Below are 14,685 nucleotides of genomic sequence, written 5' to 3' on the forward strand. Positions count from 1 at the left end.
CGTGTGCAGGGGGTTAGCAGCTATTTTAAGACCCATTAAAAGAAGTGGATCACCTCATCTGAATCTGAGACCATGGTTCTGGTGGGGGAAACCTGAGCCATCTTGCAGGTTGGTCACCTCTTTGGTGGATATCCAACTAGGAGTAGTGACTGTAGCAACATTCTGAAGCGCAAAATTCTAACATCATCCTCGAAAAACCCCGCCTCAACTCAAATTAACAAAGGAAAAGTCTTGAGTCCGGTCTGGATTTCATCGACAGCGAGAGGTGTCAGGCCTGGTTCAGCTGGGACACTGCGAGCTTTTGCTTTAAGGACGTGATCTATACGTGACTCACCGCTGCGGAGCGTGTTCTTCCTTCAGTAGACGCTGCATTTGGTTTATTTTTAAGCAGCTTCTAGGGCGCGATGAATCACCTCGCTCTTAAAATGTTCTTTTGTAACAAGAGTTCTTAGCGTTCGAGGCCAGTAAATGGTGATAAAAAAGGGATTAGAGGGCAATAAAAGACAATTTATTATTATTTTTTATGAGCGCGCCTGTTTTACAGGAGGTGAGCTCTGCCGCGCTCCAGTGGATGAATGGCTGTACTGCAGGAACAGTAGGCACTAAATGACTTTTCAAACGTGTTTCATTGCGATATATAAAATGTTTTCTGTTCATGATGCGATGATAGAATGTAAAGAAAAAGACCTAACATATCGATGACGGTGTGAAATTAAAAGGTAATGCCACAGTGGCACTTGTCTTTTGCAACACTCTGGAATGAAGGAATAAAAGGTTAAATTTAGACTAATAATCAGATTCAGATTTGTTTGTTTTCACTTGCAGAATACTCAAACGTCCAGCCCAGTCCAGGAGCGGGTCCAAACCAAGGAAGCTATCAGACGTCTTTTCATAACTGATCACAACCAATGACATTGTACTGCACATAAACAAATAAAATGTCGAATAATCTAGAGTTCCATCCTAAAATCTCCATGAAGTCACATTCACAAAACATTTTAAAAATCACAAAAATGTTTATTAAAGCAAAAAAAAAAAAATCTTGAAAACACAAGTCATGATCAGTTTAACATTCCAGGCCAACATTTAAAAGGCAGTTGAGATAAAATAACAGATTAATGGCACCAGAACAAGAGCAAGGAAAACTGCAGCGCCACTGGAGACTAGTTTGACCTTTGACACTGATCAATAAAACACATGCATGCCATATCAGTGTGCTTCTAGTCTTCCAGTTTCTGTTTGACCTCTTAAATCCTCCGCTGCTGCAAAGGATCGTGGAGCAAGAAGAAGTAAATTATAACAAGGCTCCCGAAATAAAGCACGATTCTATCAGAAGCTACTTCCTGGTGGGCGCCAGAGCGGCACATGGCTTTAAACAGATTCAAGTAGAGACAGTCAGGACAGATTCACAGCCAGCAACCATAAATAATAGATAACTACACCTTTCCAAATTCTGGTTTGCTCATCTATTCAAGACGGTATGGTACTGACATGTGCATCGCAAATTCTAATGTTTCATAGAGACGCTCTGTGAAACACTTTTCTATAATGCATCCCAAACACACCGTACCGTAATGTCTGGAATACATGAGCAACATAAAGTTGCCAACAAAAAAAAGAAAAACAAAACTGAAGGCTCACTTGTGTTTTTCACAGATTAAATGCAAAGCCATATTTCATTATTTAAAATATCTTTAAGTTAAGAAATTTTTCGTTTTGCTTGAACTTGGACAAAAGTCGCATAATTTAAAACTAGAAACTGATTTAAAAAGAAATATATATATCTCAATTTTGGCTCATCTTCCAAGAGCATTGTGGTACAGATCAATATTGAGTCCAAAAGGAGGGTATTTTTCCCATGATGTTTGGGCTCCTCTACATTATGATCGAGCCAATGAGAAGATTTAAAATGAGAAAATGAACTTGTCAAACTTCAATGGCCCAGATGTGCTGTTCTAAAAATGCAGTTGATTTGAAAGAAGGCCATGCGTCGGTCAAGTGGAGCTCCTCGATGGTTTGACATTTCCAGCAAACCCAGAAGATCAAACAGATGAAAATAGCCAAACTTATCTTACATCTATGACTTATCTACGCTCAAAACAATCAGAGGGTTTTGTATCTTATTGGCTCTAACAAAGGCAAAATGGAAGTTCATCAAGTTCAACACCCCTAAACTCTGTTTTTTTTTCCCCTTCACACGTTCATGCAGAGACATTTCCACACAAGCGCAGCACGGTGTCCTCACACAAACATGGCCGGAGACACGAAGCTGTCGCCGCGGCTCAGGTGATCGCCCTGGTGGTCGCTGCTGTCGGTGCGCATGTAGAAGGGCGGCACCTCCTCGTTCCCGGGGTCGTCCCAGCCCGTGGGGGCGGCGGCGTAGTAGTGCTCGCGGTCCTGAGGTCCGTTCTCGTCGTCCTGGTACGCGTCCAGGTCCTGGATCACCAAATGACTGTGTTACAGCTGCGCAACCGAGTCAGTTCCGCACAGGGAAGTCGACACTGGCTGTTAACAGTGAGCTAACCTCACTGCTAACTTCTTCTTCTCTGTTTCATTCTCAAGACATATATGTTTTAATGAAACACACACAGACAGAGACAACTCTTTCAGCTTTACACTCAGTGGAAGGCTGCAGCAGAACAGAACTGTCCTCTATTGTTGACAGCATACGTTCATACGGCAGCAGTTGTCGTTGTTTTAATTATCATTTCCAGCGCTGTCGTATTGTCCTCGCTGCCATTGTTGGTGTTCTATTCCCTACTGTAGTTCTCATCATTGTCGTGGTCGTCTTTTGTCGAGGCTGTCAACGTCCTCACCTTGTTGAGTCCTGCACTGTCAAATTCATTGGCTGCTGCTTATCCTTTGCTTCATAAACAGTCCCCAACAAAACCCATTTGGATCAGTTATTGCTGTTGTCCTTCTGATGGTTATGGGCATTTCTTTTTTAAAGATTTATGACTGTTATTATTATATCGACAAAGCTGTCATGCATTGACTGTTAAAAGTCAGTTGTGCTAAAGAGAATTTTAGTTTTTCCTTGCTCAAAACCCTGGGTGTCAAAAACGTGGCACATGGGCCAAATATGGCCTGCAGGATAATATTTTGAAACCAATTTATGTATTATTATAATCTTACATAAAAAATCCACTGTTTTGCTGACTCAGCGAGATCGACACGGAGGCCTACGTTTATTCAACATATTTTTCCATGAGGTTTTTTGTCAAGCGTGGTACGATTCGACACCCCACTTCCTGCGCTCCACAAGTGACCCAGGAGCCAGGTAGAGATTCTAGAGTGACACCTGACCCTGTCTCGCCGGGACACTTCTTTGTCAGCCATTTTTGTGGCCGAGATCATTCTTGTCACTGTCTTCCGTGATGCTATCTTCTCCAGTTTGGCTGTTTGGTTACTACACCTCCTCTGGCCCTTGCATTTGTTATAACTATCAAGGAAATTGCACTCATATCGCCAGCAGGATTATTAGTGTTTAGCTTTACTATTGTTAAGGATGTCGAACCCAAGCATCCTTCAGACTGGGCTGCAGACAGGGTGAGATTTGGATTTGTAGTTTGTGAGGTCATGTTAGGTTGATGTTGTGCTGTTTCACTGACTTGCTGAAAATATATTTTAAAAACAAACCAACCTTTGTTTGATTTAAAACATAGTTTTTTTGCTGGAAGTCCTTCCTCAGCAGATAACTAAAGCAACACTCACACTAAACCTGGATGGACTTTGGTTAGAAATGTAGTGCGTTGGTGGTACATCCACTGAAGTATTACTATAACTCTGAAGAGCTCATTCTAAAACAGTACCATCACGACGGTAGCTTCCATCTAACAAGTCCTCCCCATCAACACGCACACATACAGCATGTTGGACCAATGTGGTCTGAGGTGTCCCAGCATGCACTGCAGGACGGAATGGTCGACTGTGATTCATGAACAGCCTGCAACATGGGGTCTCACCGTCACTGGCTCGCCACTCTGGGTACTGTAGTGCTGATTCTGCAGGGGCGTGGCCTCCACCGTCGGAACAGGAGCAGCGTTCTGTTGCTGGAAGGCAAACACTTGAATGAAGCTTCACCACCACGAGACCGTTGGGACGGAGGCCGACTTACTCTAGCGGTGGAGTTGTTGGTCTTCTGCGGGGGAGGGGGCTTGTACTTGGGAGGACCACTGGAAGACAAGACAGTTACTAGCGTGCCACAGCACTCGTCCAGGCGACAGCACTCGGACACTCACTCTCCGTTCAGCTTGTTGTTGCGGTGTTTGCGGTACATAGCGATGGCTGTTCCGATGATGGCGAGCAGCACGATGACCCCGATGATGGCGCCGATGATGCTGCCAGTCGTGGGACCTTTCTCTGGGAGACGAGTACCTGCGAACAGACAAGATGGACGATCAGTCAAGAACAATAAACAATAAGCAAGGACAGTGGCAGTTTCAGATCACTGTGATCTCTGTGTCTTGCTCACGATGGTCCATGAGGCATGTTTGAAAAGGAACACTCCTCCCATCATGGATATAAAAAGAGAACATTTTCTCAAAATGCCTTCAGGACCCAAACCAGTACAAGTATTTTCACCCAGTCAGCAGAAGTGCTAAACACATGCTGAGGTGAGGATAACTTGTATAGACTGTCATGTGTCTGTCATGAAAGAAATAGTCCTCAACATCATTCAGAACTCTCAGTCGTCACTTGTTGTAGCGCGGTCACTCTCGTGGTTCATGGTTTTGGCTTTAGTTAAGAGCTAGAACTAAATCTCTGTGAGCGCGGGTGTTTTGCTGCCAACGTTACGGTGATGTCATCATCAAACATCAGCCTCACCAGTGATAAAAACCACGCCTCCGTTATTGCATGAACAATAAAAGTTGTCAGTGTTATTATACTATTATTACTCTCTGTACAGCTGAAATCATAGTCTGTCATTAGTCATCTTAATTGTTGTCATCCTAGCTGCCGTCACTGTCGTGAACAGCATTACACAAGCCACAGCTTCATGGTCTGTATGTTGATGTTTCTGGGCGTTTTAAAGCCTATAAATAATTTTAATAGTAGCTAGTGAGCAGCGTGCTGAAGTGCTTCTTGTATACTTTGCTGGAGTGTTTTGCTGTTGTGGACTGTGATGTGGCTGTCATGTGTGGGTTCCTGCTTCGATCAGACAGTTAGTGACGTTGTCACAGAGCGTGTTCTGTTGTATTCAATGGTCTGTTGAATCACATTTGCATCACATGACTAGGTGAACCAGATTTTGCCAGGGCTGGTGGTCGAGCACCAGCCGGTCTGCTTCCTCCATGGCAACTCCATGTTGTTGGAGGTCACTCGCGATGACGTCAAGGCTGCGGGGCTTGTCGCATGGTGGTTTCCAAACTGTGGCCACTCGGGTCAAAGGTTAGGATTGATCTTGTTTGGTGATAAAATAATAATAATAATAACAATAACAATAATAACAGACATTAGGCTGCATCAAAAAAGATTTTCCTGTGTGCATTTAGAATAAATTCCAGTTTTATATAGTCGAAAATGGGACGACAAGATTGTGTAAGAGTATAGTGCCACATTATGATTCAATTATGGAGTGATTCCAAACCATCTGATCCTGTTGAAAGGAGCAGCGTCCGTCGTCATGGACATCAACAGGCGGGCCACAGATCATGATCCGGCCTGTGGCCACCACTTTGAGGTCCCTGATTTAATGGCATAAGTTCCACTTCAGTCTCTCAAAAAGATGAATCAAAGTCAAGTCAGTAAAGACTGGGCTGACAGAGGAAAAGAGTGACTTCACAGTGAGTGAGTCACAGGAGGAGTCTTGATCAGAGTCAAGTCAGATGGGTGATTAAGACAATGCAGACGACTCACGCAGTTTCCACTAATGAACCATGACTCCAGTGAACCCAGGCAAACACACACACACACAATAGCGGCGTGTGTTTATTTAAGGTGTAGCGGCTCATTATCTGCAGATATTCCCAGGGGATTATGCTAATGAGGAGGCGGCAAAGGGCAGAGAAGATCTGAAGCCCATCTGATGAGAACAAACTCTGCTCCTCCTAATTGGAAGGGTCACGATTGGATGTTGCTGGTCGTCTAATTACACGTCTCCTACAACAATGGACGCTGAGATTGGCTCCTCACATCGTCTGCATTGTGTCATCGGCACAAAAGTGACTAGTTGCTCCACAGCAGCACGGCGTCTGGGGCCTGACCCCACGTGTTGCCACCCCCTTTATCCCTTCTTCACTGCTCACCAAAAACACATGAAGACGTTTTCTGCCGCAACACGCAGTGAGAAGAAAAAAAAAAACCTCTCAAGTGTTCAAAGAAAAAGTTCCCAGGCGACGCTGTTGTTCTATTTCTGTGACTTCAACTTTGAAATAATTTCCTAAAAGTCTCCTTCTTGCACCTGCCCAGGGACTAAAGCAACGTGTGGTGACCTCGTTGCATTTTAACAGGATTCCTGCGAACGCCACACACGAGCGGCTGCTTTATTTAAGTCTGGTCTTTTATGTTAAACATGAATAATGCAAGTAGCCTGACACACTAACATGCATGCGGCTGCACATTGTGCTCCCAGTTCTCAGTGAGACACTGCATCGTTAGTCATATTTGTCTTTCATGAACGCAACATTCAAAGGCTCACAGTGTATCAGATGCGACTTTTGTTTTGTTGTTCACATCACATACAATATTTCACGCATTAAAACAGAAGAATAGCTATTGATTCACTATTCAAAGTCCTTATAGATGTTGATCAAGTGACGCTCTGAAGAAGCAGTTCCTCGCTTTGACCGCATGGGGGCGCTGTGCCGCTTCGACACGTGCCGCAACAGACCCGTCCATCGAAACCCGAGCCCATGATAGAACCACTGTTTTCCCCGACGTTTCCTCATTCCAAATCCCTCTCTGTTTACCTCGTCCCCGCTCCACCCCCCCGTTTTTTGTGTATGTGAATCTCAGTAAAAGGCCACACTTTCTTCTTGAGGGCGTCATTATCCAAGCCATGCAGTTCTCACTCAGCAGGTTTCGGCCAGAAATCGAGTGTCTCCTCTTGTGGCGGACACCGGGGCAGCAGCACATCTGCGGGAATGACTTGTACAGGAGTGTGTGTGTGTGACCTCTGTTGCTGCCCTGTGCCCCGGCCATGTATCCACTGATGAAATATCCGCCGTGTGTGACAGTGTTTATACACTTGGTTTGGCTATTCTTGGGGAGACCGATTCTTGGAAACACATTTTTGCCGGTCCCCACAAAGTAAAGTCTCAATTTGAAGATTAAAAACTTAAAATAAATAGGTCATTGCAATTGGGTTTAGGTTTGGTTAAGAGTCCAGGTTAAGGTGAGCCATGTGTTTTGGATGGTGAGGTTTAGGGTGGAAGCATGAAAGTCAATGAACTGCCCCCACAATGATAGCAATACAAACATGCGGGTGTGTGTTACTGACACACATGAGCATACACTTGATGCACATAAACAAAGAATTAAAAAGCAGCAGTTGTCTTGGATCCTCATGACTGATTTGACCCACTTCCAAACAACCCACTCCTTCAATGTCACTTCCTGTCCAGTAAACACAAGGTACACAAAATGGCAGTAACGCTGTGGCGCAATATTGAGTGCGACAAGCGTGATGTGGTGGGTCTGCAGTGGCCAGTACCTAACAAAGTACACATTTGTTGTGCATGAACATCGGAGGACTGATGTGTATTCGGGACATAAAGTCAGTAAAGTGAAAATACCTGCCACCTCGACACACAAAAAGACAAGAAGTGTTATGAGTGTAAATTTGTCCTTGCATAATGACAATTCAGGGCATTCTATTTAGTGCAACGGTCTCTTGAATCCGATCTTCATTGTTGGCCATTTCAGCTCTCCAGAGTAAGTGAGGAATATGAGGTTTTTCTGGACAGGTATTGAGCCATTGCCCAGTAAAAACAGACATTACAATTGCCACATCAAAAAAAGCAGGTGTGTTAGACTTATTTACCAGAAACCTATGGAAAATTATTACACAATGTCATAAGTAGAAATAAAGTCTAAACTATTTCATGCCTTGAATGTGAGCTACGAGGACACAAGACTCTAAACCTGGAGGGGAAAAGTGCTATTAAGCTCACGCAACTTAAAAACTATTATTATATCAATGACTCAAAGGTAGCCATGTTATTAGCCTGAAGTGGCAAGGGTGCATTCCAGTTACGCCCGCTGGTGACGATTTCCACATGGGTGAATCCTCACCACCTCCAGTGTGCAATCCAAGATGGCTTCCCCCAACGTAAACAGGAAATAGTCTGAAGTCTATAAAATAAAGGAGTGTGTGTGTTTCCTCTTTGTCCGGCTTAGTTGCGAACAGCATGCGTGTTTCCTGCGTGAGAATATGTTTTGTGGACTTCATCATGTTTTCTCACTTCCTTGCTACTGGAACTCAGTATAAAACCTTGAATAAATGACAGTAGGCTAATTCTGCTGCAGCGCTAATGCAGCTAAAATGCTAATGATGCTCAAGCGCGATGGGACAAAAAGTGCTAGTTTGATATTTCATGAGGGATGAATGTTTCACGAGGAAACTTTGCGAGAGTTCGTGGTCTTGCTCACGGACCAGAGGAATTTGGAAGACCACGCTGCCGGTTGCCTGCTTCATCTTGTAATGTCTGACCTGATTTAATCCTAATCCACATTGAGAGGATGCACACACACACACGTGTGAACTGAGAATAAACACTTGCGCTCGTGCACAAACATTCAATTAGGAAGCAGCTGCTGTCGTGTATTGTGTCCTCATCACTGCGCCTGACATGTTTACACAAACACACTGGCTGGCCACATGCCCTCTGACATTTCCTCCCAAAACAAACATCAGCAGCACACACAAACATCTGCATATTCCAGCGTACTCAGCCAATGCTATTTATTTGGGAGGAGAGAAGCCCTGAGGCTGCACTGGCTGAATCAAGACACGTTTTCTTTTCATGCAGGGAGAGGAGACTTCCACATTTCATACTCAGTTAAAGGTCAGCTACACTTCTCGGAGCGGATCAATGCCTGTCCAGTTAGATACACATCTGTCTCCACTGTATACATCCCTCACCTCCATGACCGACCAGTCAACCGGACCAGTGCTCCCCCCCTGGGAGCAGGAGGAGGGGTCTCACAGGGAGGACTGTGACCAACTTCTTTCCCAACCAGCCACCACCAGACTCATTGTGATGGCAGTAACCACCATCGAACCTCACCGGTCGCCTGCGATAAACACGCATTTGTAGGGGTGGGGACGTTTGGGAGTAAATTTACACGTGCGATCTTAAAAACAGCTCTACGGTATCTGACTTGTCAATCATTGACATGTGACTCACCCCCTGACTAAGTGCATGGTGGATGCAAACATGTCGGTCCACTGCCGTTTCAATAACCAGGGGCAGGGAGGAACTGAATATAAATCCTGAGTCCCAAACCGACAGTACCTGGACTACTCTGCTTCACGTCACTAGCCACGTGCACGCTTGCAAATTCACACGCCAATTGCATGGTGCTCTGATGTATTCACTGTTTTTTCTCGATAAGTTTGGGCTAGTTTTATCCACGTTTCTTCTTAATGATTATCATTTATTCATATTTAAAGTTTTTTTTTAAGTAATGCAATAAAAATCCAGATATTCTCCTGAGCAGCTTCAAAAATAGTGATTAATAATAGTGAATAGTCAATCTTTGCAGTCCTAATATAAAGTGTATTTCAGTTCTGCTTCAACAAATATATTTGAAATATACAGCTACTTTGACCAAAACAGTATGAAGGCGTTCCAGCTTCTGAGGATGAGTAATGTAATGGAGGGGAGCTAAATCTGATGACCTCACCCTGTGTAGCTGGGACGGGCTCCGACCCCAGTGACCCATGACCAAAATATGTAGCGGAAAATCACCGGACATCAAACAAAACTGATTTCAGAAAGGTGTTCTGCATTAGTGTGGAGAACGCCGTCTAAGTTTGATGATCCCAAAATAAATGCTGCAGCTGCTTTACTCCACACGAACACAGCAGACGACTTACACTGAAAAACCCCTTAACTGAACTGGTACCAGCTCTGCAGTTGTTTGGACCCTCCAGCAAAACCCCCAGATTGGCAGCGAGGCATCAGCGTGCCAGTCTCACAAAACCGTCTTTGTCAACACAGTCGAGTGATGCTCACACCAGCAGCTAAAAACGTCTGGAATTACCGAACAAGTGGAAATTCCGGCAAAAATCTCTGGAGCTCAAGGATGCATGAGTGAACTCAGACCTCCATTCTCTTCCTGTCTCTTTCAATAAGACTTGCGCTGGAGGAAAACGCCTCAGACAGACGAGCGCGCCTTAAAAACTTGCTGCGTATGAGTCAGTGACAGGAAAAGCTGAAATGAGGATGGAGCGCTCAGCTAAAAGCGGATTCGCTGGGAGATGAGTCAAGGAGAAACGACAGGGGTCCAAACACTGACATCACTGAGAGGGGAGGTGAGAAGAATCAACGCGGAGGAGGAGGAGAGATGAAGGCTGTGATTAAGAGGCTGGCTTCAGATAAGCACGGAGGGATTTCCCCACAGTGGCCGTCGACTGACTGATCACACAGCCAGGGGATGAGGGAGAGAGCCCAAAGACAAGATCTCCCATCACCCGCTTTTTTTTTTTTCCTCCCCACACACAATCCCTCTTTCTGCATGTTTATTCCCCAGGAGGGATTAAGGTTAACATGCTGGCCCATCCTTAGCATCCTGTACAGAGCAGGCTTCTGCCGGCCTCCCCCCCACCTCCTCCACCACTCCTTCAGCCTTCCACCATTCTTTCCCATCATCCCGCAGGCCTGATCCATCCCTGTTGCAATTTGGCATCCGCTTGTTTGGCCTGGTAATCTGCATGCCCTCTCCATCCAACTTAATATGGAAACAAGTCCGTTCTCATATTTATTGTGCAGCTCTGACCAGCCAAAACATCACGGAACTCCGGTGTTCGCTGTCTCACGTTTGAAACTCCAAATGAGCTTAAACTCCGGTTTGCGTCTGAGCCGTTTTGAAAATGGGTTGATGTATTTTATTTGGGTTTAAGGGATTATCAAACACAATCGTACTGTGACACAGATAAAATTATAGCTCTGTGGGTAAACTTGTCGCAGTCGATCACATTTCCAACCTGGAGAGGATTCAATACCCCGGCCGTCCACTAGGGCGACAGTGTGGCGCCTTCGAGCACCCTCAAACAGAAACATTACATTTCATGAACTGGTCATTGTGCATGTTCTGTCATTGAATTAAACAACGTGATTCAACCAGAATAAAACCCAACCTTGACTGGGATTTCCATTTTTGGAGCGACTTTTTGCAAGCTGAATAAACAAGGACAATATGACTAAGCGGATTCGAGGGAACATTTAGGATTGTGTGATTCATGAGAGAACACAGCAGCTGCCCAGATAAGTTTGGAGCTAGTTAGTTAGCGCCATCACTGACTGGCGACCGCAAGAAGATGTCATCTGTTTTGACCGCCAAATTTTGGGTAGAACTTTGTTTGAGACTCTCATGTCTTCACTGATACTTTAAATGCCATTTAACTATTGTTAATGTTCTATTGTTAGTGCATAGTAGCATCCAAAAATCTAGTACCTATAATACTATATTGGTATTATAGGCACTATAATACCAATATAGTACCTACAGTATAGACTGGAGACTTGAGTTTATGCAGAAACAGCACAAGACATTGTATGTTTTTCATCATGAATTACTTTTCAATTCCTCTTTTAACTATCTTGTCTCTTGAAAATGAACCTGTAGGTCCTATTGTTTTACCCCCAGTTTCCAAGATCGTCCAATAATTATGAATTACAGTGAAAATCTTTGAATAAACGCTCTATAAACTCAGAGCATACATCATCAAATAACATTTCAAGCCCAAAATGATTGCATGTTTCTATTTTACAGAACTGAAGTTTAATCTTTACTTCATATAAATATAAACTAACAATACTATCGCTATATTTCATGGAGATATGGTTAAATTAACTCACTGGGCTCCATTAGCATTGGACAACAATGACTTTTTGCCGATGGACTTGTGTGTTTAGGGCCGTGTAAATTTATCTGTCTGTGACAAAGACCTCACCAGGTCATAGAAGACTGAATGGACTGTGACATCAGTCAATCATTGGAAGCAAATTTTAGCATCTTTGTGATGAGCTTCCAAAGACATAAATTCCTTCAACATCGACACCTCGTGAGAAAAGATATACTCTGGTTTCTCTCCTGGACGCAGCGTCATAAATCCACCTGGCATCAACCTTTAACGCCTGGAAGTTTCCAGATTTATTTTTGACATGTATAATTATAATGTCAGCTACAAATCCACAAAAACGTCTGTCGAAGAGAAAAGCTTGAACTCTGGGATCTCTGTTGGTCATGAGGTTGAAATGCTAGTTCTGGGTGCATCTTGAATTCAGATTGAATTCTTATTTTAAGACTTGTAAGTGCCTGCAGGTCAATTTGAGAACAAGCCGTGACTTTGACACATAACACAGAGGTAATGGAGAAGAAAGGCTAAATAAATGCCCATAGAATGCATGACTTCACCTCAAGTTAAAGTGTGTAGCAGGTTTATCGTGATGATCTTAAGCTTCAGATGATTCCAGAAAACATTGACGTTCTAAATGGCCAAAGACATAACATGCATCTTACATAAACTACTACATCATCACAAATGTAGCTAATCTTGAGGCAGTACTGCAACAGTTTAGCCTACTTGCTCGTATTTTAACTTCAACATAAACATTGTGCTCAACTATCAACCCAGCATACATGGAATATTAAGGGTTTCACAGCAGATAAAAATACATTAGAATTGTAACATAGATTCTCAAGAATAACGCTAACATGAAAGGATTTCAAACGCAAGGAATTTTGTTTGGTCAAAAATGAAATCTTGAGTGTCAAAAAAGTGGATTGTGGAAGTGTTTCTGATGATACAGAAGATACATATATATATATATACATATATACATACATATGTGTCTGTTTTATTCTTGCAATAATGATGAAGGCGCGGCTGAGGGATGCTCGACATATATCACGCTCTTGTTTGCAGAGTGATTGATGAAAGTAGCTTTTGAAGAAAGGCTGGAAAGAATAATTACAGTCTCTGGAGTAAACATTTCTTTCTAAAATAATATTAAAATCATAACATTCAACATGATCACATGTAATCCTGATACTGTGGAGACTTAAATCCAGCTCCGGCAGAGATCAAACGCTCCTTTATACGTTGGCTTTATATTTGAACGGCTTGGCGGATCACATTCCTCCTTCACATCTTCCTCACTCCAGCTTGCTTCTTCAGCAAAATTAGAAATAAATCCACCAACATTAGCATCTTTGAAGGCACAAACACTTGTTTGATTTGATATTCTCTTTGCTCAACTTCCTCTCCGTTTTTCTTCCCTCCAATGTCAAAAGAAACTTCAACAACACAAGTTTCTTTCTCTCCCCATTTCTGTGCCAAATTTGAGCGGAACCAGACAAGTAGCTGCACAAACCGAGCCTCTGACTGTGAAATCAGAGTGGTGCAGCCCGGCAGCGGCGGCGGCGGGCCTCGACGGACGCAGCCCTGTGCTTGAAGATGAGATTAGCACCGGGCGAACTGATGGCCTCTGAAAGAGATTGAGATAAAGGACAGTGCTTGTAATCTCATTGCTCACTAAGAGAAAAGAGAAGCCTGCAGTTTCTGAGATTACGGCGGTAAACTACACAGCGTCTCTTCATTCCCGCTCCGGTGCGGGTTAATCCGCGTCCGCACCTGCCAATATCCCGGTAAACACACTAACCCAATCAGCAGGTACACGGATCGCCGCTCCGGATTGAGTGTGGAAGAGATTAGACCAGAAAGAGGGAAGTTCCAAAAAAAAAAAAAAAAGTGGAACAGAGTGCAGCTGGTGGCGACAGGAGATACGGCGACCTGAAACACATCCCCACCTGAGCACACACACTTTAATCCTTCAGAAAGCGTGCGAGCGCGAAGAGCGGCTGCAGCCACTCTGACATCCGTTTAACGGCGGCTGTTGACTTATGGCGTCATTACAATATAGCGCGGCGGAAAACGGACCCGTTGAGATGGATTGTGTTTGTCTGCAGCAGCTGGAAATCAAACTGTGGACCAAATGACTCCTCAAACAAATAAAGTGATGCCCTCACAGGAGTGTCCTCAAAGAGTTTTGTGGAGTGAGGGATGCTTCCCCACAGGCATCATTAAGACTGCGTTGCCCTTCAAAGACGCTGCCTCACCTCTCGCTCAGGCTGTCAAACCCACACTCGGCTGAATGGCTCTGCCGCCACAAACATGCCTCCTAGTTTAAGAAAAATTCCAAGATAAGCGGCCAGGCAGGTGATTACAGGGGGGATTTCACATCACGGCTTTTGATATTCTGAGAATGGAAGTGTCTGAGTCACTTGCTGAGAAAGTGTGTGTGTGTGCGTTGTGACATTTTAAAAAGCAGTTGGTGGCTACGCGGAAACTCATTTCAGTGTGTGTGTGTGTGTGTGATGCTGCTCTCCCTCTCTGGGGAGACAGTGTGTTCCCTGCCACAGCGCATCAAAGCACACTCAGTTGCCTAAGGAGAAGTAGGAGCTCTCTCTCCCTCCCTTCTTCTCTGCATGCCTCCATCATCATAGCCCTCCTCC

At 44.1% G+C, this 14,685-nt stretch overlaps 1 protein-coding gene across 1 annotated transcript in view; it reads right to left on the reverse strand.

Moving 5' to 3' along the window:
- Positions 1–996: 996 nt before the first annotated feature.
- The window catches only part of si:ch73-22o12.1 (nectin-2), a 105,112-nt gene continuing 91,423 nt past the window's right edge, over positions 997–14,685 (reverse strand). The window contains exons 7-10 of the mRNA XM_053881508.1: positions 4,242–4,377; positions 4,118–4,175; positions 3,966–4,052; positions 997–2,436 (exon numbers count right to left, since the gene is read on the reverse strand). Coding sequence (XP_053737483.1) covers positions 2,242–2,436; positions 3,966–4,052; positions 4,118–4,175; positions 4,242–4,377 — 476 coding nt within the window. The 3' untranslated portion in view covers positions 997–2,241. The remainder of the gene's footprint in view (positions 2,437–3,965; positions 4,053–4,117; positions 4,176–4,241; positions 4,378–14,685) is intronic.

This window comes from Synchiropus splendidus, chromosome 12, assembly GCF_027744825.2.
Source record: "Synchiropus splendidus isolate RoL2022-P1 chromosome 12, RoL_Sspl_1.0, whole genome shotgun sequence".
Classification (NCBI taxonomy): Eukaryota; Metazoa; Chordata; class Actinopteri; order Syngnathiformes; family Callionymidae; genus Synchiropus; species Synchiropus splendidus.